This window comes from Centruroides vittatus, unplaced genomic scaffold (assembly GCF_030686945.1).
Source record: "Centruroides vittatus isolate TY-2023 unplaced genomic scaffold, ASM3068694v2 contig_120, whole genome shotgun sequence".
Lineage (NCBI taxonomy): Eukaryota > Metazoa > Arthropoda > Arachnida > Scorpiones > Buthidae > Centruroides > Centruroides vittatus.
The window spans coordinates 3,512,237-3,535,502 of record NW_027120768.1 but is presented as its reverse complement, the minus strand read 5'-3'; the positions used below and the strand labels follow the sequence as shown (position 1 = coordinate 3,535,502).

General features: G+C 33.1%; 2 protein-coding genes across 2 annotated transcripts; both read left to right on the top strand.

Moving 5' to 3' along the window:
* Window positions 1–6,082: 6,082 nt before the first annotated feature.
* On the top strand, window positions 6,083–12,948 carry LOC136985045 (uncharacterized). The gene is made up of 11 exons (XM_067282243.1): window positions 6,083–6,183; window positions 6,702–6,721; window positions 7,279–7,305; window positions 7,893–7,925; window positions 10,310–10,342; window positions 10,635–10,667; window positions 10,741–10,773; window positions 10,920–10,958; window positions 11,056–11,085; window positions 12,191–12,220; window positions 12,721–12,948. Exons 1-10 carry the CDS (start codon window positions 6,126–6,128, stop codon window positions 12,212–12,214), a joined length of 330 nt encoding a protein of 109 aa, XP_067138344.1. The 5' UTR covers window positions 6,083–6,125; the 3' UTR covers window positions 12,215–12,220; window positions 12,721–12,948.
* Window positions 12,949–20,538: 7,590 nt separating this feature from the next.
* Window positions 20,539–21,372, top strand: LOC136984317 (high mobility group protein B4-like). The gene has a single exon (XM_067281253.1). The coding sequence runs from the start codon at window positions 20,539–20,541 to the stop codon at window positions 21,370–21,372; it is 834 nt and encodes a 277-aa protein (XP_067137354.1).
* The last annotated feature ends 1,894 nt before the right edge of the window (window positions 21,373–23,266 follow it).

Genomic DNA, 23,266 nt, shown 5'->3' with positions numbered 1-23,266 from the left:
ATATTTTAAGTTATTAATAAATAATTTGTGTTTGAAAGTTTTTCATTATATTAAATATTGATATGCCATTAAAATGTATATTAAATACCGAAAGTAATGCTAAATCACTAATAAATTTTTTCTCTTATACTTTGAATAATTTAAAACATATAAAGTACTGATCAACGTAACAATCTTTCAATATCATTGGTTATCAACAATGACGTTTCACTCATTTCATTAGAAATGAAAACTTCTATTTCGAAAACATCAAATCCTTTATTATTTTTTTACTTTTAAATTTATACTTTTATTTACATCCAAAACAATACAGACACACAAGAAAGACTTCGGCCGTACACGAGGTGTTTAGCCAGCAGAAAATAGGGTAAGAAGGAGAAGATGGAGGGAGAGGAGATAGACATTATCATCATCATTTTTTATTTGGCACAAAAATGTGCCGCCTGGTTCCGCAAAGCACTACCAGGCAGCAATTAGAGTGAATATATAAAAGAATACAATGAATTTAAAAATATAAAGAATACAAATGAATTTACACGAGAAATAATACAGTTGAAGGTGTTGAAATAGAAAATACAAGTATAAATACAATTCCGCGTACAATGTACTGTACAGTACAGTAATAACGTATATAGTAAAACAAAATGAGTTACAGGAAAAATAAAATAGAAATAAAGTATAAAATATGTAACAAACACATATTTACATAAAATTATTTACAAAATTGTTGTAGTTGAGAAATAACAATGGTAGAGGAGATAGACAGTAGAGAAAAGTAGGATCCCTCTGAACGGCGTTCGTATGGCTACAGTACCCTCTATGTTTGGAGGCGTGCAGTCTTTAGGCTGCAAGGCCGTAGTCCCCGAAGAGTGTAAAAAAAACCTGAGTGTAGCGAACACCAATAATTCAGGGCCGCCACGAATAGCTAAGTGTTGAAGTTAGTGCCAAGTGGCTCTTAGTAGGAAGACATGTCTACTTAATACAAATAAAACTGAACGCGATCGCGAATCTTAATACTACTTAACAGCTAGACAGACAGCGCGAAGAGCAAACAAACACAATGACATACTAGACGAAATGAACGGACCGACCGAGACAAACGAGCAAGACTTCAACATTTTTTATTTATTTATTATTGTTTTACACGTTAATTTACTAACTAAACCAACCTACCATAACCTAGGATGAACCTAATCAGACGACTAAAGCTAACAAACCCTAATCTAATTTAACCTAACCTATCATGACCTAACCGGAAACCAAGCTGTCCCTAATCTAACTTAAAACTGAAACTAACCAAATTTAGACCGAAAAAGAAGACAGGAAATAACAATTAAAATACAAAGTTGAAAGGCAGCTATATACCGACAGTTGAAGCAAATCAAGGGAAAGGTAATTGCCATCCGTGTCCCTGAAGTGAGTGTTCTCAAGATCCCCACTAAGGTATATAAATGTGAGTAGATGATGGAACATTGTACGCGTGTGAATGAGTTGGTACGGGTTGCAAGGCCAGTTGTACCCTTCAAGAATAGCAGCTCTCATTAAACTATCCCTAATGTGATTGTACCTAATGCAGCGAAAAACTAAGTGAAGTGGTGTTTGGTTCTCCTGAATACCACAATCGCATTGTGGATTGTCCCCAAGGTTAAATTTATGCAAGTATTGCTTAAAGTTGCCGTGTCCTGTAAGTAGCTGAGTGAGGGAGTAACTAGGGTAAAAGTGGTGAAGAATTGCAGTAGTGTCAATCTTGGGGATGAAAGTGTAGGTGAGCCTACTATTTTCAGTGAATGGTTGTCTCTTTAATCCGAAAGAATTCACCTCGGTAGACTATCTTACAGCTCAGGTTAAGAAACTCCTTTATTGTATGTTCACATATGCATTTCGGGCTAGTTTTATTTTTCTAGTCCCTCTTCAGTGCATTAAGAACTTCACCAAAATTTTTACCGAGCCAAATTGTTACACTCATACGGTACTTCTATTTACAATGTTAAAATATCTTTGAAGGCGTGAAGTGCATTACAAAGAAACGATGTAGAGGTTTTTTATTTCCAATATATTCTCTGAAAATATTCCATCCATTCTTAATTTTAAACTATAGGTATGTGTTGTAAAGATCCATAAATGGTAATTTATACAAAATAACCTTTACATACCCACGGTGCTTAGGTTTTACAATACAATTTTTCTTTTTACTATATGATTTTTGAGTACAATACAAAAATAACATTTTTACAATTACAACTTTTTACACCTACCATTTTCATTTTCTGGCCCAGCTGTCTTTCCGGAGAATGAAGATTTGCTTCTTGACGTGATTGTTGATGTACGAGGTAGGAATGTAACTGAAAGTACTAGTGACTGAAGACTTTGCAGCTTGTTTGGCAAGATGGTCAGCGGTCTCGTTGCCGAGAACTCCCACATGACCCGGGAGCGATTGGAAATCTATTCTAATGTTGTTGTCTAAGAGTCTAGAATGTGGTGTATGAGATGGACGAGTTTTAAGCGACTATCAGACTTTGCAATCCTGTGTAAAGCTACCCTACTGTCAGAATAAACGCGATTGTGTAAGTAGTGTCTTTTGTCCTTCCTACGCCTAATAGGAATTAAGCTCATGTAAATAGATAAAGTTTCCGCCTGTGCTTTTGAGCAGTGTGTACCTAGACGGAAACAACTGTTGTGAAGCTGGCAACCTAAGTCGGAGTAAACATCCCATATCTTCACCCATCTTGGAACCGTCAGTGTAAATCCTAAATGTGGGATGATCACCTGGATCTTCGAAGTAAACGTTACGGGCAAGCTGATGGAAGGGGTGGTAATCGTAAGTCGGAAGGGTATTTTTTGTCGATGCTGAATTTTTTAATATCATCGATCAAGGCCAAACTGGGAGGAATCTTACCTACTCTAATTATTTTGTCGATATCCGAGTCTCTATAATCTCGCCAGGGTAAGGCGACGAGATTTTCCTGCCAAATAATGCATTTAATTTTTAAGTCGACAGGGGTCAACCTTGACATTACCAAAAGAGCACAATTATTACTATTATTAAAGAAGAAAGGCGTACTCATGGGGTATTGCCTGAGAGGAAAAATGGGGAAAAGGGAGAGATAGATAGAATGGATAGTAAAAGGGGAGAGTGGGAGTAGAGGATATGAAAGAGGAGGAAGGGAGGTCTCGACAGTGCTTGCCGGGTTCCATAAATTTCGAAAACATAAAATTTTACAGTATATCGCGAGTTGAGGTACTATTAACAGAGTCGCACTGAATACAGGTGCCAGGGAAATAAAATTACAGCAGGACAACCCTAGACGGTAACGAAGGGTGGAATTTGAGTGAGGTACATAATGGTAGCATAATACACAGAGACGGTTACCATAGAGGAAAATACAAAACAAAATGTAGCTGGGCATACAAGGTTAGATGAGCCTTGGAGGTGGAGTTCAGCTGCTATTATTTATAGTTTGGACGTAATTTGACAAATTCAGATGGGACACGAAGGTCTTGTAGGCTGTGAAGAGCTTTTCACTAGATAGGAAGTCACGAGGTCGGCATGGCCAATGGAAGCCTTCAGATTCGGCCATGCGACGAAGGGGTGTCCGTTGAGTATGATAATTCTCGCAAGTAAAGGTGAGATGAATTGGGTCCTCGTCCTCGGGTATCCCACAGTCACACTGTGCGGTGCACTTGTTGAGGAACCGGTGCAGGTACGATTTGAAGTTACCGTGCGCCGTGAGCATTTGAGTAAAAAAGTGGGTACCAAAAGGGAACTAGTGGGTGCGGTCCTGTAAGCCTTACAAAAGCGGAGAGCTGCAATCCTTTGAACAGATAACAGTTTTTTACGGTTATGGACTTTGGCGGCCACGTGGGCCCAGACCTGTACGGCATAGAGGAGTGCTGACTGAATGCGTCACAACGCCCCTGTAAATATGCTTAGTAGCGTTAGGACCAAGGCCCCATGTGTTCCTAGCAATATTAATGAGGGCGTTGGCTGTCTTTTTAGCTTTGTCCGTGACGTATTTCATGTGGGGTGTGAGGTTAAGTCTCTTGTCAAGAATAACACCTAAATATTTAATTTCCGTTGTTTGCTTTATTCTGTTGAGCACCTATTCGAAGGGTAAGCTTTCTGACGTGTAGCGCGTTCCTACCATCATGCTTTCGCATTTGTCTGTGTTAATGGGTTGCCTATGCTTAAAACTCCACTGGTGAATGTTATTATGAATGTCGTTGCATATGTCCTGTAAGAATTCACTGTTCCTGTGTGAAGCAAGAATAATTGTGTCATTCGCATAGCCCTATATGCGGCAGCCAGGAGGCAAGGTGTCGTTTAAGTGCAGAATAGAGTTATAGGCTATGTTCTAGAGACCAGAACCAGACCTGGATCCCTGAGGACAGCCTCGAATGATGAGTATGACTATGTTATTTTGTGTTGTATAAACACCTGCACTCCAGTTGCTAAGATAGGAATGAAGAAGTTTGTAAAGATTTTGAGGGCAGTAGTGAGCATGTAATGTGTGCAGGATAGAAGGCCACCAGGCATGATCGAAGGCACCTCTAAAGTCAATAGTGATAATTGTGGTATGCTAATTGTTTTGTTTAGCCTAGTGGATGTAGTTAACGACCTTATGGATGGGCATCTACTGTACCTTTGTGTTTAGAGAAGCCAAACTGATTTTGATGCAGGGCTCTACGTTTGTGTAGATGCCATGTGATCCTATTAATCATTAGAACGTCTAATACTTTTCCCAGAGTTGGAAGAAGGCAGATCTAGTTACATCTGTATTTTTGTAAGTGTTAGCGCTGGTGGGTTTGGGAATCAGTTTAACACTATCCTTTTTCTACTGAGTAGGAATAAGGCCAGTGTTCAAGCACATATTAAAGAGAATAACAAACGCTGTAGGCTCGGCTTCAAACGTGTGTTTAATCATCCTAGTGGTTATGGCGTCAAGGCTTGGGGCTTTGTATCGGTGAGCGATCGAACGGCATTCGAAACCTCGATGTACAGTACTGTAGGTGAAGTTGTGGTCATTGTCTGTGTTAGGCAGAGTGAGTGTAGTACAGTACTTCTGATGACCGCTTGTGTATTGTCATCCTGCTGTGAGTCATCCGGAGGGTAAAGACTAGTGAGAATGTGATCGTTTCCTCCGTAGCGACCATCAGGGAGCTGAATAGTAGAGGTAGGGGATTTGGAGCTGGCGTTTTTCCTTACAACTAGGTAGTATGGTTCTGACCAGGAATTGCGTTGGTACAGAAATCCTTCCAAGTGTTTGTCCTTGTTTTATTTATAAGGGTTTTGTAAGCATTGAGTTCGTGCCTGTACTGATCTCTAAGAGTGAGTTTAATGTCCGGGTCCTGTTCATTCCTAAATTGCTTCCTTATTTTGCTTTCTTCCCAAGTTGCATCCAAAGCAATAACGAGCAATTATTGCAGCCCAGTATTGTGACATCGTCACAATACTGAGCTGCAATTTCTAATCATACTTTTAATTTATTTAATTTAAAATATATGCTTTCCACCTCAAATAAATAGTGACTTGCCCCTGTACATCATACTTTTTCGTTAGCAATAGAGTTGTACAGGTCATCTATCTAACACCTTAAAAAATATACAGCGAGTTTTAAAATTGATTAAAGAAATTTCCATTATTTTTTAATAAAATTACTACGTATATTTAAAAAATTAATATAATGCAAATTGATTTATATAACTTACAGTTTATCTGAACAGCTAAATCTACTTTAAAGTTACTCTTTTTGAATAAAAAGTATATGAAATATTATTTATCCAGCAGTTACTTCCTTGTTTCTTATTATAAATTCTATCTCTCAAATCATATATAATTACAGGTAATGCTTACTTTCTTATAATTATAATAATAATAAATCTTTAAATTAGTTGAAAATATTCAATTACTTTAAATATATTATACTAAAAATTTCTGAAAAAAATATGATTTAAATAATTCAATATTTAATCAGGTTGATCAAATAAAAATGAAGTTGCTTTATGTAAATTCAGTATAAAAAGGGAGGAAGTTTCATGAGATCTGACGTAATTTTCTTGGTTAAAAAGTATCGACTATGATACGTAATCTGTTAAATTTCACGTCCTTATCCCGTTGTCGAAGAAAAATGGCAAATTCAGCAGTTTTCATTATTGCATTTTCCTTGATTATTGGAATTATTCATGGTGAGATATGTTGAAAATAATATTAACGTATTATAGTTGAAATATAGAAGATATAATGAAATATAAATATTAGAAATTTAGAGAAATTCGTAATTATTTTATCATTAAAACTTAAAAATTTGTAAAAATATTAGAAAATTGATCAATGAATTGTAAACTTCTCTGAATGTATTGTTTAGTGTTATTAGAATATTTATTCATTTAATAATCTTAATAATGTTTAATAATATTACTAGATCTAGATGTGTTAATGATTGTTAACTCCTTATCGATTAATCGAAGGATCGTTAACAAAGGAATATCTTTGTTTAACACATCACGACAGTTTTCTCAAGACTTTCTTTAGATGCGTAGTATCAATACGTAACAGAAGAAGTAATAGTGTAATGTGCTGAGTAATTTAGAATACATTTTTCTACTGATATATTTTTGTGTGTTATAACATTGTTATATAAAGTACTAGAAAATATACCTTGTTTAATTATTTCATTCTTAACATATTGCATTTTTCTTTATAGGGGAGACAAATGACGAACCCGTAAGTGAATACATTAAAAATGAATACTGTACTCGTCATTCTTACAATTTTCTCATTATGAAGTGAAAAATTTGACGTAAAACTATAGATTATTTACACAAAATGGATGCACATTTTTATTTTTTTTTTTTTTTGTCGTAAATTTGATTGAAATTTGCTAACTTAGTTTCATATTAAAATGATTTATATCAGAAGCGTACACTCGGAATGTTTTCTGCTAGAATTTTTAATGAAAAGAAGCACAATTATTTTTTATTTTAATAATATATACTATTAAAAATATTATAATTTAAAAAAATGTATTTACGAATATCACTTTTCTGTTGGTTTTTCTCATATACAGGTTGGAAACAATGTGAAAATCGACTATTAAATAAAGATATTATTTATTTATCTCCTCTGAAAGATTTGTGAAATATTTATACATTATATAATTATAAAAGAGCATTTCATGATTCGAATAACTTTCAGAAATTCACGACATTCAATCTATTGTTATAGTAGTAATTATTAAATTTAATAGCCTTTGTAACCCAAATTTTCATATATATTTACAGAAAACCGCGGCATGTTCAAAGAAAAAAGTAAGTAATTATAGATAAATATAAGCTGAATAAATCTAGTTTTATTCATGTAATAATTTAACTTCTTCTCAATAATACGTAGCAAAATGTTTTATAGAGCATACATTTATATTATATACAGGGCTATTGATTAAGATACTAATTCACATATTAAGTTTCAACAGAAAATAAAATAAAATAATCAAAATTATCAAAGACTGATTATAATTTCTTTAGACGTGCATGCGATCTCCAGCAGATGAGGTTAAAAATTGAATGCTTTTTCTATGGGAAAAATCCTTTTACAATAATTCTCGAAAACAAAAACAGATAGAACCAAACAACTTTTCGCGTTAGAATCCCATTTAATTTTTCTATTAATTCACGGTTCAGAATTTTGAAAATCGAATTTGTTAAATTTCTACGAATTTTTAAAGTCGTAAAAATTTGCCACCACTCTAATCCTTTAGATAGAATTTTTATTATAATTTAATAGATAAAGATTATAAAAGTAAAATGCCGAAAAATTTATTAAGATATAATTTAATAATTATTTTAAAAATTATGTTAACTTATATTAATTAAATAAATGTTATATATATACATAGGTTGGAGGCAAGAAAATTAAGGATATGTTAAGCGTAAGTAGGCTATCCTTTATAATTTTTTAAAAGTAAAATATTTAGAGATTAATTATAATTATAAATTAAATTATTATTGATGTAATTGTTTGTCTCCAAGCTTTGCTCTCCCTTGGAAATTTTCTGCCAATGTCCATGATTACAATTATTTTAATATTTTATCTTTCTATTTACTGTCAATGTTCACTGTTCTTCCAATTCAAACAATTCACAGTAATTTTGTAATAAACTAAGGAGCTTCGACTTCATTTTCAATATAGATTATTTATAACAATTCGTCGAATCCCTATGCCGCCATTTTCTTACTGACACACGATGTTACAAATAAAGCAAGCCAGACCCATAACTTGGGACTGATTGAAAGGTAGACGGATATGACTAATTATGGCCAAACAGTGTTCAAGGTTCAACACATACATACCCAAAAGTAGGTTAGTGTATGTGTCCGAGTCCTCAGGATTATAGGATCCTTTTATAGGGTCCTACGGTATGGGGCTAGTTAAAATGTATAGGCCTATTCAATAAGCAAAATTATATGCGCATAACACCGAGTTATTTCATTTAAATGCAAATTAGAATTAAATGCATATAGAAATCAATGTGAAAGCCCTGAAAGAATTTTTAAGTTTCATTACTAAGAATGCAATATTTGATGCTAATAATTAATTTTTAAATGTAAATAACAGAAAAGTAACTTTGAACAAGTCCAATACTTTCCGTAAATGGCACAACAGCATGTGGAGTTTAAGTCAGAAGATATGGTTCCGTTTGTTTGCTGAGTTTGTCTACCTTAAATCTGTGTGAAGTTGAGAAATCTAGTGACAATTTTAGGCTAATCGAATGTGTTCAGTTTGCCGAAATAACACTGAATTTAGAAATTCTTTTCAGACAGATAGAACATTTTTTCCTCTTGTTTGTTGCAAAATGGACTGTTTAGATAGAGAGATGTCACCAGTTGAAACACAATGCTGGGAAGCTTCTTCATGCCAAATAAATCTACCATGTTGTACAGTCATCGGCATAGCTTTGATTATTGTTGATAGCAGCTCTTTTCATGTAGCAATTTGAAATAAGCTTGCCATACGTCCAATATTTTATCTGGAATTTAAAATTATCATCAATACAGACAAGTAATCCTTTAAATAAGTACTGTTAAAAGTGCTTTAGGACTTGATATATGCCATTTAGATTGTCTACACGAAAGGACACGTTGAAGTAGTGGAGTAACTGAAAAAATGAGTGAGACAGTGTGCAACATTTCAAAAACGTGGCCCTACTGGGATTTTTGTAATTTTTTTAGCGACATAGCATGTATACATAAGATTAAAAGGAGAGGAGGTTCAGGAGACTATTCCCACCAGTAAAACACTTCAAATGGGAAAGGATATCAAAGTATGGAAACTAAGAATGATTATTTTCTTTAAAATTAATGGACCTTTTCCCCTGGCCTCCCTCAAGAAATTCGTTATAAAATATTGTATTTACAAACGGTAAGTTTGTATCAATATATAATATATAAATATCTTATGTTAGGTGAAGAGCAATGGAAAGTAGTTTGCACAAAAGCGCCCTACCTGTCAGCGCCGGTCATTTACAGAATATTTTAAATTATAATAAATAAAATTGTGTTCGTACCATCTGAGATTTTCTTATAAATTTTTTTTTATATTATTAATTATCAAAAACTGGCTAAAAGCTTTATTTTGAGGGTAGTAATGAGTTTCATAAAAATAAATTTTAAATGCTAATAACGGATAACATCATTAAGTTCGACCCTTTTCGAGATATTACACATGACACTCCTCTTTCTGCCCACACCCTCGACATTTAACCACCAAAATTTAATAGCCCCAATGTCCCTTATATAATATACAAGCCACCACTCCAAATTTCGATTCTTAATCATTACTCCTTCCTAAGATATTAAACGAAATAGCGCCAACACACCCAGAGAATTTTTCACGTTTCTTTTTGGACTACAATTTGAAAAAATTGTAGACGAATAAATTCCCTCTGGTCTGTTTTTCCTTTATCTTGATAACTGAGTTAGATACATGAAAATCGAGAGCAGATGTGGAAACGTTTTATGCAGTAGGCCCGATTATGTATAAACTTCTGATGCAAACAGGAAATCACGTTATTTAAATTTAAAATTTTCCCCTGAAATGTGTTAGATGACCGGCACGCCTCTACTGTGAAAGGAAAAGTATGATGTACAGGGGCAAGCCATTACTAATTTGATGTGGAGAGCATATATTTTAATTAAATAAATTATAAAATATGATTAAAAATTGTCTTTATATTTATATTTAAACATGAAAGTTATTTTTGTATTTAAATAATATTTTTATTTGACGTAAATATTTTATAATATTTTATAATAGGCTTTTAGTGGACTAGGAAGTTTTGGACTTGAGGTAAATATTTAAATTTCCTAATTAGATATATTTTAAAATGTTATTTTGTTTTTCAGAATTTAATAGGCCAGGAAGGATCTGGCTGTGGTATTTAAAGTTTCTAATATATAATTTTAATTATAGCCGCATCGTTTAAAAAAATATTAAAGTTACTTTCACGTGGATTTCAAAATTTAGGAAAATCTTTGAAAGAAATTAAGAATTTCTATCTGAGTCACTTTCTTTTGCTAGAAGCAAAATCTTTCTAAGTGTATTAATTGTATTACTTATTTATTTATTCATTTATCTTTAGAATTTTATGGGACAGAGAGGATCAGGAATTACGGTAAATACATAATCTTTAATATCATATTACATTTTTAACAAAAATAAAATTCTTTTAAACTTTTATGTTTTAGAGTTTGATGGGGCAGAGAGGATCTAGTATTTTGGTAAGAAGTTTTTCATTTAATTGTTTAGAAATATTAATAAAACTGATGCATTTGTATTCTTAGTAAAATGGATCATTTAATGACTATTTTACTTTAATACATAATTTTTAAATAAATATTATAATCAAAAATTTTTTTCATCGAAGGGACAAAGAAGTCAAAGAAGAAGAGGCTCAGGAATTTTGGTACATTTAAACCTGTTTCTCAGTATAGTATTTTAACATTTATTGTAATAAATTGTTATTATTGATGTAAATATAAATATTTTTTTCGAAATATTAGGGAAATACAAAAAGAGGATCATCTACTAAAGTAAGTAGTTTAGACTTTATTTGTAAACATTAGTTATAGTTTTCTTTTCATATAATTTTTAGTATAAATGAAACAATGTTAAAGAAATTAATTTTAAATAAGCAATTGTATTTAAGTTATTCAGATTAATAAAAAAAAATTACATGTTAAATTAAACCTCTGTAAGAAGGTACAGAAATCAGGGAATCCCATGTGAGACTTTTCTTATGTGCTATAGTATAGATTTCATTTTCATGATCAATATATTACCACATAGGATTACACTCTTTAATGACTTTCTTGACAGTGAAGATATTCACCGCATGAAAATGCCAGTATGTTTTCTAAGCCCAAATCTCATAGAACATATGTGGAATTCTCTAGGAAGACGGGTTGCACGACAACCTCCATTAAGAATACTCTTAAAGCGTCAAGATGATCTTGTTCAAGGATGGACGAGGAATTATGGTTTTATGCCTATTATAATCGAAAGTTTAAAACGTCCCAATAAGGAGTTTCTATTGGGACGTTTTAAACTTAATTTCGGAGTTTTTCTTAGTTATATAACTAAACTACGAACTTTTAAACAAATATATAATTTATGACTATAGTTGATGCCTCAGAAAAGCTCTCTCTGCTAATCCTGGATTTAGCTGTTTTGTTATTTTTATTTGTGTTTTGTATTTTTATTTGTTATTTGTGTAAAAACTCAAGAAGTGAAACTTTCTTTTGGTTAGATTTACCTATGGTGTACAAAATGGCGGCTCGTTTCTGATTCCAGCGAACAGAAGAAAGGAAACAGTGGGGACGCACGTTCTAACCTAACCTAACCTATTCTAATAAATTACCATAATTATTACCAACCAAATTATTAGAATAGATTAGGTTAGGTTAGAACGTGCGCCCCCACTGTTTCCTTTCTTCTGTTTGCTGGAATCAAAGACGAACCGCCATTTTGTCTACCTAAGGTAAGTCTAACCCTTTCTTTTTTAGTTTACTTCATTTTAGGGGTGGGATATTGGAAAAATTTTCTGGTTTTTCGAATAACAATTAATTTATTTGTTGTTTTTGCATTCTTTAACGGCTATGGCAATTTTTAGGTTATATTTTTTATTTCTCATGGCAGGGCCGTATACAAAGAAATGAGTAATTAAAGGTAAATGTTTTTCTATAATTAAAACGTTATTTTATTATAATTTAAAATAAATAAATTAAAATTAGTCGTATTGTATATTCGTTAACAGTACCGTATTAACGAATTTAAATCTATTATTTTATAAATTTTGTATACTTTTATTATTACTTCTTCAAAAAGTAGCATAATCATTTTAAGAATTTATGATTAAATTTTAAAGGTAAACGATTGCTAGATTAGATCGGGCTATATTAATATATACGAACTTTCGGTCTGAACCGGAAGTCATGTGATTTCAATTCAAACGTTTATCGAAAACGGAATTACGTAGACAACCGGCATGAATCTATTGTTGTCAGAGAAGTATGATGTACAGGGACAAGGCACTAAAATCCGTTCTTCTTAACAATAAAAAAATATTGAATTTATTTCATATCAAACTTTCCATTACGATTATATATGTTTATTTATTAATTATTGGTATTGATATTAATGAAATAATATATTTTCCTCTATTCCAGTGAAAATCAATAATTCAAGGAAATGAAAATTTCCAGTGTTTAGTGGTTATCAGCAACACAATTTTATTGTTACTTTTTAAAATGTAGTTCGATTTAAAATATGAATAAATTGCATCTAATATATTCAGCACTACAACGAAAAATAAAATCGAAATATTAAACACTTATTGTATAAAGTGTTAAATAAATTTCTTTAATAACAGTAAATTAAAATAATCTTTTAATCTATGTATGTAATCTATGTATCTTATCCATTAAAAACTATATCATTATTATATTTTTTATCCTTTGAATAAAATACACCTGAATACTTTGTAAAATTAGATTTTTAATTATTAAGTTGCAATTTTCAAAAATTGCAGACCTGTAAATTCCCACTGGAGTCCGTTTGTCTGTGCATCTGCCCTTCCTTAATCTCGAAAATGCAGTTAGATAGATGGAATTCGAGACAAGATATGGAAAGCTTAGGTGTGGGAGGGCTCGATTAACTGTATAAAATTTTCCGATCTGGAGCAGAAGTCATGTTATTTCAATCCAAATATTTTCAGAATGAATATGACCCGGCATGACTCTATTGTTTACAGGAAATGTATGATGTACAGGGTCACGACACAATAAAGTTGAGAACATTGTGACAATGTCACAATAAATAATACCTCGTTAAGATTGAAATTACTTCATCTATGATTGATTATACGTCTACTTTAAATAAATATGTAAGCGACAGTACTATTATGCAGTTTACTTGCCTACTTTTCGATGCTTGAGCCTCTAGATTCAAAACGTTGAATTTTGTAAGCAGTAAATACAACCTTAAAATTAATGAATCCGTAGGAAACTAACTGTATACAGAACAAACATAAAAAATAAAAACATACTAAGACAAAGCCAAAAAAGTCACACCAACACAGGTCATAAAAGATAATTTTCCTTAATAATAGTAACGATATTTTAAACAATATTACACTGGGGAAGTATAATAATTTATAATAACATTTTGAACTAGATTAACGTATGGCCGATCAGCTAGTTTACAATAAATTATAAACAGTTATAGTCAATTCCTTAAACACAGGACGGAGCTTGTAAAGACTTTTTCAGCTCCTCTTAGAAACAAACCAAAAATATAAGATACAAAATAACACACAGCAAAAAATGGCAGGAACATTATTTACAAAAGAAATATATAAAACATATATAGTATTGTGTTTTGTGTAAGGATGGAAATAGAATGTTTTACGTATTAAAATGTCTGGAGAACTTTAGTCTGAAACCATAATGTAAATAAGAACGTATAAAATCGTATTGCTTTGATAATATATGTGTAAAACAATATACAGTCGACACCCCAAGGGGAAGTGGAAATGTGTAGAGTTATCTGATGTGACGACTAAAGCAAAGTTGGAAAAAAAACCACAAAACTACAATTAGGAAAATACAGTAGTACGTTTTACAGTAGTATAGGCTTACAATACATTGTGTCCTCCATTTACAATTACTCTGTAGATGAAAAACTGAAAAATTCGTTTAGTGTTGTTTGTTTTGAGCACTTAACTGTCTCGACTTTCTTTTTCAACGATCACGAACGCCTCGAAAACATCATCTTTGCAATTGTCAATTGTTGGCAAGTAACGTCTAAGGATTCTTAATTCCTCTGGCATGAGAAAATGCAAAATTGGATTCTGGTGTGACGTTGATGTAGATTGTATATTTTCTTTTTGTTTATCTGTTATTATTTTATACATAAACATACATAAAATGTTAAGGCATTTTTATTAATATGTATATATATATATTAATAATATTAATGTATTATTAAATGTATTAATTATATATTAATAAATAAATCGACTCCCCCTCCTGAAAAAAAACAAGTTTGCATCACACGTGCAGAGTGAATTCATTTTTTCAGGAGGGGGTGACGACTTATCGGAGTGTGGGACAGCAAAAGTATGTCAACTTATCCAGTGGTGACCAGTTAATTAAGTGTCGAGTAAACCGGAGTTTTTTTTAACATTAATGCCTATGTAAGCCGGCCGGGACCACAGAAAAGTGACTACTTAACCGATGATGTCGAGATATCCGGGTGTCGACTTATGCGGACTCGACTGTAGTTATTTAAATTATAAGTTTTGTTTTTAAAAATAAAGCTGGTCTCTCTTCGCTTCTTTTCAATGGCCGTGCTCTTTTCCAAAAATAAATAAAGAAATAAAAATAAAAGCCCTCGCAGTGACGGATTATCTTAGGGGCAAAAAGGGCAATTGCCTGGGGCACCTACCAGAAGGTGATCCAAATCTTTATAAAAAAAATAGGGTATACTATAGATTACCACCTATGGAATTTCGGGACTTTGAGTATATATTTGAACTCAGGAGATCGAGACAAGTTCGACGGTACTCTACTTTTGGGCCGGAGGCAAAAAGTAAGAAAGTTATCACACTTTTTTCGGCGATCGCGCGATGATCGGGATCCGCAGATCGCACCAAGACATAGTCCCCGACCTTCTTCACAATCTAGATTGAAATGCTCGGTGCGAATGGGGTATAAGGCTCTAGTTTAGTAGTATTACAGAGTATAATACGTATATTTTAATATATTTAAAAAAAAAACAAAACCACTGAGAAATGTTTTGTGTGTTTAACAAGGTTCGGAAAACAGAAAATTTTAACAACGGGTTCGGCCGAACCTGTGCAAACCCGCTGAATATCACCACTGTATGTGATGAATTATCATCCTCCATAGACAGGACAAATCCTTAAGAAAAATTGCAAAGGAATTAAAAATTGGTAATTCCACAGTATAGATATTGTTTCAAAAAATCAAAAACTGATAAAATTAATCCAGAAAAATCAACTAGAAGGCCCGCAACCATAACAAAGACTGATCACACCTTTGTGAAATAATTTTAAAAAATCGAGGAGCATCACTTGGTAAATTAGTAAACAAATGGATTAAAGTTACTGGAAAGGAAGTTACAAAAGAAACTTGTATCCATATGCATAAACTTGGCTACCACTTCTATCAGATATGAAAATATTATTTTTACTTAACAATTGTCACCTATCAATTGTGACAGGTGACATTGCTTAGACAAAGACAAAACCACTTTTCACAAAAACAAAAGAAACCAATTGAAGTGAACCAAAGAGCACCCAATGCTGGATACAACAACAGTGGAAACCGGTTGTTTTCAGTAATGAAGCAAAGTTTGAAGTCTGCATTGGAGGCAATAGAAAAAAAGTCATTAAAAAGCAAGAGGCATTCCATTATGATTGTCTACAGCACACTGTAAAATTCCCAGCAAAGCATTATGGTGTGAGAATATCATATGTCAGCCTAAGGTGTGGAATATTTGCATTTTATCAAGAGATCAGTAAATGCAGCAAAATATTAACAAATCCTTGAGGGAAACCTATTGCCATCATTAGAAAAATTACAATTTCACAGATAATTTATTTTCCAGCAAGATGGTGTAAGTTGCCATACTGCTAAACCAGCAAAGCTTGGCTGGCTCAACATAATATTAACATATTAAAATGACAACTGAGTAGTCCCAACCTTTCCCTATAGAAAATATGTGAGTAAAATTTAAAAAGCATTGAAAAAATGTCCTCAAGGAAGTGTGGATGGTTTAAAGCAAAAAAGTCAAGCAAATTTAGGATGAAATTACTCCAAATGGATGCCTGGCTCTTGTTGATATGATGAATGATTGTATAAACATTGTTATACAAGCCAAAGGTTAAATATTAACAAAGCATACCAAAGAAAAGCAGTTCTTTGAAAACAAATTCTATTGAAGAACTGCTTTTCTTTCATGGGATTTATTAACTGTTTCTAATTCTTTCAAAGAACTTGCCATCAATTTAACATAAGTATGTATAAGAGCAAATCATTTTCAAAAATAAAATTTAAAATAAATTTAAAATAAAAAATTTTGTTTTCAATTTCATGTTTTTTTTTTGTTTTAATACATGTAACATGTGTAACTATGTTTGTTAATTAAAACATCATTCTCTTAACTCATTTAACTCCTTTCTTAAAAAATATTATTTCAATTTGCTGGGTAACAGATAAATATTAAAAAATAGCAGTTTTAATAAATAAAACAAAAAATTGTGTATTATGTCTATTATTCATCTCTTATTTTGTTTCACAGATGTCCGCTGCACGGTTAGTAGTAACCAAGTTGACCATTGCCCAGTTGACAGTGTCCCCTAAAACTGTCACATACAACCTAAAAAGGCTAAAGATTCCCTAACCATTAAAAAGACAATTTAGTAGATAATGCAGGTTTTTATCAAAAATTTTATTGGCTGTATTAAATATCAGCATATAACTCTGATACTGACATAGATTAGATAGGATAATCTGACATAGTTTGACTTCTTAAATTATGTAAATAAGAAAAAACAAACTAAAACATCTCTAAATTATAAAACTATTAATTTATTCTGACAACATTTTTGAAGGCAATATCATTATCACCACACGTAAGATTCACAAATTAACTCCTTTAATAACAAAAAACCATAAAAAATAACTAATAATGATAATGATAATGACTAATAATTCATAATGATAACAGTAAATTAACGACTCCTTTAATGAAACAATCATCAACATAGATCAGTGTTTATGAAAAGTTTTTCATTTGTGTACTTCTTACATTTTCATAAGCATCAAATACCCTTTTATAAAAAAAAATCATTTGCAAATTATCCGAATTTAGAACTTATTACAAAGCGAGTAAGAGAATTCATACGAAATGAAATTTATTGGAATATATATACAGCAAACTCCCATATAAAATGCTCCCCTATAATGCAAATTTGTATAATGTGACGAGTATGCATACAAAATTCTACTTTTGTCATCCAGAGATATACGTTTTCTTCTTCAACATCTAGGCCTAGGTTTAAACTTGCATAAAATCATCTAATAATGTATGTCTCTGTAATGCAATTTCCTATAATGCAGAACATATCCTCATGTCGTACAAGACTCTGCCATATGTGTAAAATAATTTATCACTATAGTAATTTTTCTTAATAAAAAAAATCTACGCATCAGCAGTATGGAGCCAAAAACTGCCAAGAATCCGGCAGAGACCGTTCTCGTATCGCTAAGGTTTCCCGGATTCGCCCAGCGGTCCCCCAAAATTCAGCAAGAATTTGAAATAATCGAATTCCTAAACCCGGGCTCGTTCTTCCCGCGTTTATGCGACACAACGACCGACTCTCCGCAAAACCTCCAGGAGCCGCCACATACCAAAAGTACCAAGGGGTCGGCTTACACATCACACTTGCTCTACAGAACATGGGACGAAATCCAAATGTGTGTGAAAAATAGAGGAAAACGTGTAAGAAATTTTATGCCATTTTGTATTATTGTACATGTAAATATCTTTCATTATATGATGACATCTAAACTCTTATTAATTTGAAAGGTGTGAGTTATACTTCTGACGTTGTCTATTCTCGAACTACATTTAAAAAAAAAACAATCAAAAACAATAAATAAATATCAAACACTGGGATCGGTTATTATAAATGTTAAAAACAATAATCTTTAAAAACTGGTAAATTTCTTAAAAATCCACTGAAGAGGCAAATGGTTGTGAAATGCATTTGGATAATAAAGTAAGAAATATTTAGAATTTTCAAAAAAGTGTCCATCTCTGTTTTTAATTCATTTCGAAATCGGATTTAAAAAAGAGTTGTTTTTAAGTCGTTTATTTTTAAGAAATTTACAATTTTTTAAAGATTATTGTTTTTAACGATCAAAAACAAATTTATAAATAAAAATAAAGACTTCGGTACCAAAACTTCTCTCTGTGATTAATTAAACAATGAAAGATTATCGATAAAATAAGAATAATAATTATATCGTTTACCATTTTGATACTTTTTTTCTCTTTGGAGAATTTCTCGTTTTGTTAAATCACACAAAAGCGGATGTTGACAGTCCGGGATAAAAATGGCTACCAGCTAATTTCCGGAAAATGTTCGAACAAATGTCCTGTTTTTCTTAAATTATCACGAGGAATATTAAAAATTTTCATAACGTTAATAATAAGATTGTTATTACTGATATTAATATAATCTTAAAAAATTTCTATATTAAAGAGAAAAATTTGTTTTATATTGGCTGATGAATTCCATCTTTTCACCATCAGTGGCGTGTTATCCTATGGGAAAAAAGGGAAATTGTCTGGGGGTTTTTACCAACAGAGGTCACCGGGCACCAAACCAATGTTTTATAAGAAAATATTTTTACAAAATATTCTCCCGAAGAAATCTGTAAAGTCAACTTTTTTTAAAAAAACTCTTTCCGCCGTGTGGGCACTAACAGGGTCTCTTTTAGCAAGTCCATTGTGGGTTCCGCCAGGCCCACAATGGGGCGGTCGGCTGTTGAAGGACGGGGCCCGACATATCCGGACTGATTACCACCTGAAAAATTTCGGGCGATCAAATTTGTCCGGATCGGGAAAACCCGGGTTCAAATCCTGACGGATTTGATTCCGGGTTGCCCAAAGCAGTAGGCTGCACCTTAACCGCTCGGCCATCCTGCCTTAAACAAATCTTGAGAGCCTTGCCTTACTACGCAATGTAGTAGGGCAAGGCTCTCTGTTCCATCTGTAAGTAGATAGCCCGATGTAGTAAGAATAGAATTGGTTTTAGAAAACCCTACGATTTTGTCACTCTTTAGAAATGAAAAAGACCCCATTGTGAGAAAATAGTGTCTCGGCCGATAAACCTGGAAAGGGTACAAATCTATAAAGCCTTCGAGTGAGGGACGGCAGTTAACTTCGCCGAGATAGATTCTATTTCGTCAGGCTGGACAACGCTATTTGTGCCAGCCTAATTGGATGCATCGTATCTGACGTGCGCAACTTTGCTCGTTCGAGCTGTAACTGTTCTATCATCAGTTAAACCTGCGGATATCAATAGCAAAGCAAGCGAAAACATCTGACTTGTGAGATGTAAAAAACTTGTGCCAAGTAGAAACTTAGACGACAATCAAAATTGTGAGAAGTTTTTACTTGGCGCAATTTGTTTACATCTCAGATGTTTTCGTTTGGATTTATCTAGAGTACAGGAGGGTCTAATGATGTGTTCACTTGTTTATAATCGATCAGCGCAAATCGCAACCGTCAATCTCGTAACGGTCAAATCGTAACGGTCAACTCTTTGATAACAGGTGCGTGTCTGGGAATTGTAACGGATAAGTTACGGCGGCGCTGATCGATTATAAACAAGTGAACACATCATTAGACCCTCCTGTACCTAGATATCAGAGTAGCGACATACGAGTCATCGCCGCCATGTTCTGTCGACTGTCATCACGTGGTCTATGGGATTACATTAAGAAATGACGATGTTTTTTAGTTTAATAAAGCATTTTATTCGTAAAAATTTTTTATTAACCTAAAAAAATCGTCATTTCTTAATGTAAACCCATAGACCACGTGATGACAGTTGACAGAACATGGCGGCGATGACTCGTATGTCGCTACTCTAATATCTAGGTACTCTAGATTTATCGATTTATACGAGTGACGTTTATCAATTTACTCGCATCCTTTTACCGCAACTAAATTTATAGGTACAGTACAATGTATTTCGATTGAATATTTATTGTATTAATTTAAATTTGTAAATTATTTCAAGGGATCGAAAGTGAAAAGTAATGGTATATTTATAAATAACAATTGCTCGTAACAAAGTTAACCTACGAACAATTAGCGTTTGTTTTCTTTTGTTGTAAGAATTACAGTATTGTTCCTGTATACAATCGAACTAGAGGCCTAACCGTAACATGGCTCCTCGACGAAAAAATCGGAAGAATGCTAATCCCGAAAGCCAATTTCCACGAACTTCGGCTTTTAAGCGGTCGTACGTCAGGATTTCGGATTACAGACGTATTCGTAGAAGGGCAGAGTCCGAGTCGAAAAGGTTTCATCGCAAACAGTTAAGAGATATCAAGAAACTGACAAACTTCCCAAAAAGGCCCGCCTCTTCATTTTTACTATACTTTCGCGATCACCAGGGCGCTTTGCGATCGGAAAAGAAATGGAAAATAACCGAAGTCGCCAAAACGTTGGGAAGAAAATGGAAAACTTTAGACCAAAATACAAAAAACGGTTACTTAAATAAGGCTAAAGAAGACTGCAATAGATATCGGAACGAGAAAAGAGCTCTTCGTCCTTTGGTGTCCAGTCCTACGAAATTGCTGAAATACGAATCGAGGCCATATTTGCCGAAGAAAAATGTACCTTCTTTCATGTTCTTTTTTAAAAATACGTATTCTTTCGAGAGAGAGAAAAATCCTGAACTGAAAGTTTGGCAATTAGCTAAGCAATTAGGAAGGAAATGGAATGGTAAGAGAGAAGAGAAAGAAACATACATAGAGATGGCCGAAAGAGACAGAGAACGATACTACGAACAGAAGAAAGCATTGGCTCATCTACATCCAAAATCGGCCTCGTCCAGTCGTGAAATAAGCCATTTCCATCCATTTAAATTGTTGGTCAACGACAACGACGTTCAAAACGACCAGGCTAAATATAAAAATCCAAATGAAGTGTTTGAGTATCAATATCTGTTAACTCTGTTGTTTCTGAGAATCGTATTCGATCCCGAATACGATTAATTCATTCGGAACGCTACAATAATTGACAAAATTTTCAAATAAAGTTCTTTTCTAATTAAGGAAATTAAAGTAATTCTGGTTATTTTCTCTTCCCGACGGCATTAAAAAGAACTTTTTCGTATCGGTCATGGGTTCGACCGGGCTTTCAATGGGGGCGACCGAGTAGCCAGAAACAGGACAGGCTGCCCCGAGACCAAAATAGGTGATAAGCCAAGGACTTGGCTTTTCACCTATTTTGAGTGTCGTTCCTCGTTTCTCGTCTGTGTCGTGGTGGGTCGTATTCTTTCGTAACGGTCGAAATTATAGACGTTTGTCCGTATAACCTTAACACATCGTTTTATAAAAATCTTTTATATATTTAAATTTCATACAAATACAGATTCTATTGTTATTATATGTTTGCAGAGAGGTGAATCACGTGCTAGGAAACATGACATCATTGCCGTATCACGTAATGTCTCTAATATTTAGCGAAAAAAATACAAAGACATCCACGAAGAGAATAAGTTCTCGGGAAACGTTGCAGATGTCACCTGACTATATGACATGAAACGCGGTCACATAATGCATTTTTAGATTGCCGAATTCGGCTGATTGTTTCACAGTATCAGTAGAATGTTCTCCGCATTTTCCTGTTCGAACGATCACAATGGAGCAGTTGTTTGGATCACTCGCCTACTGTGATTAGTTAATTACTCTTTTTCGGAGTAATGACGCCATTAGCCGAATTTATCGTAGGCCTCCGCCATTCAACGTACTGTACTGTACAAAGATCGGCGAGCAACAAACGTCTAGACCCTGAGGGGTTCAATGACATTTAGCTTCTACATTCACTGTTTCATTTATTGAATTAATTTTTAAAGGTTTATAAAACAACGTACGATCATCGCTGCCATCTCTCATTTAATTCGCCTAGGCATCTACATTTATTGAATCATTTGGATGCCTTACAGATTTCGATACCAAATTGAAACTACTCTCAATATTATATACCGGTACAAACTTCCTGGTTACTAAATGAATAAACAGAATAGCTACTTTCTGCTGATAAGCTGTCTCTGAGTTCCTCTAAAATGGCTTTGAAAGGTTTCTTTGGTAGAATTTTTGCTCCTAGTGTACAGTACTTTTTTCATTTGATGTTAATGATGTTAAAACTGTATGACACAATTCATTTCGATTGCCTACATGTTCTGGAGTGAAGGTATCAACACAGTTTTCATCTTTTATGCTCACCCTTATTTGGTTGGGATAGGCAGAATATACCATTTCTTCTTATTCTTCCTTGTGTTTTTAAATGATGAATACTTTTCCCTCACATAGAAATTAATTAATATCATGTATTCCAGAAGTTTGATAATATTTCTTCTGTTACGATATGTACTGTATGTAAACACAAACTTTAATATTTTTGTCACTGTTGTTGTCGTCCTTTATGTGTTTGCTTGTCTTAATTTTAGGGTGACCAAACTTCCCCCCAATTTCCGGGAACTATCTGCGGTTTTACCTATTTTTAATATTTGTTCGTAGAATCAATCTTTGACTAGAGCAATTTTATTAACACGCCAATATAATATTACCAATTTATAGATGAATAAGTAAATAAATTTTCAAAAATAATCAATCAATTATAGACTCCATTTTCGCTGATTCTGAAATGTGTACCCGGTTGGATTGTAAATAATATGGTCAACCTACTTAAAATATCTGTTTAAACTTTGTTTATGACAATACTTTAAATCACACTCACTAAACTCCATCTTATTTAATATATATAACGAGTTCCTCAACGTTGACAGTATGATAAACGAGCAATTATTTATTGTGACATCGTCACAATGCCGGGCTGCAATTTTTAATCATATTTTTAATTTATTTCATTTAAAATATATGATCT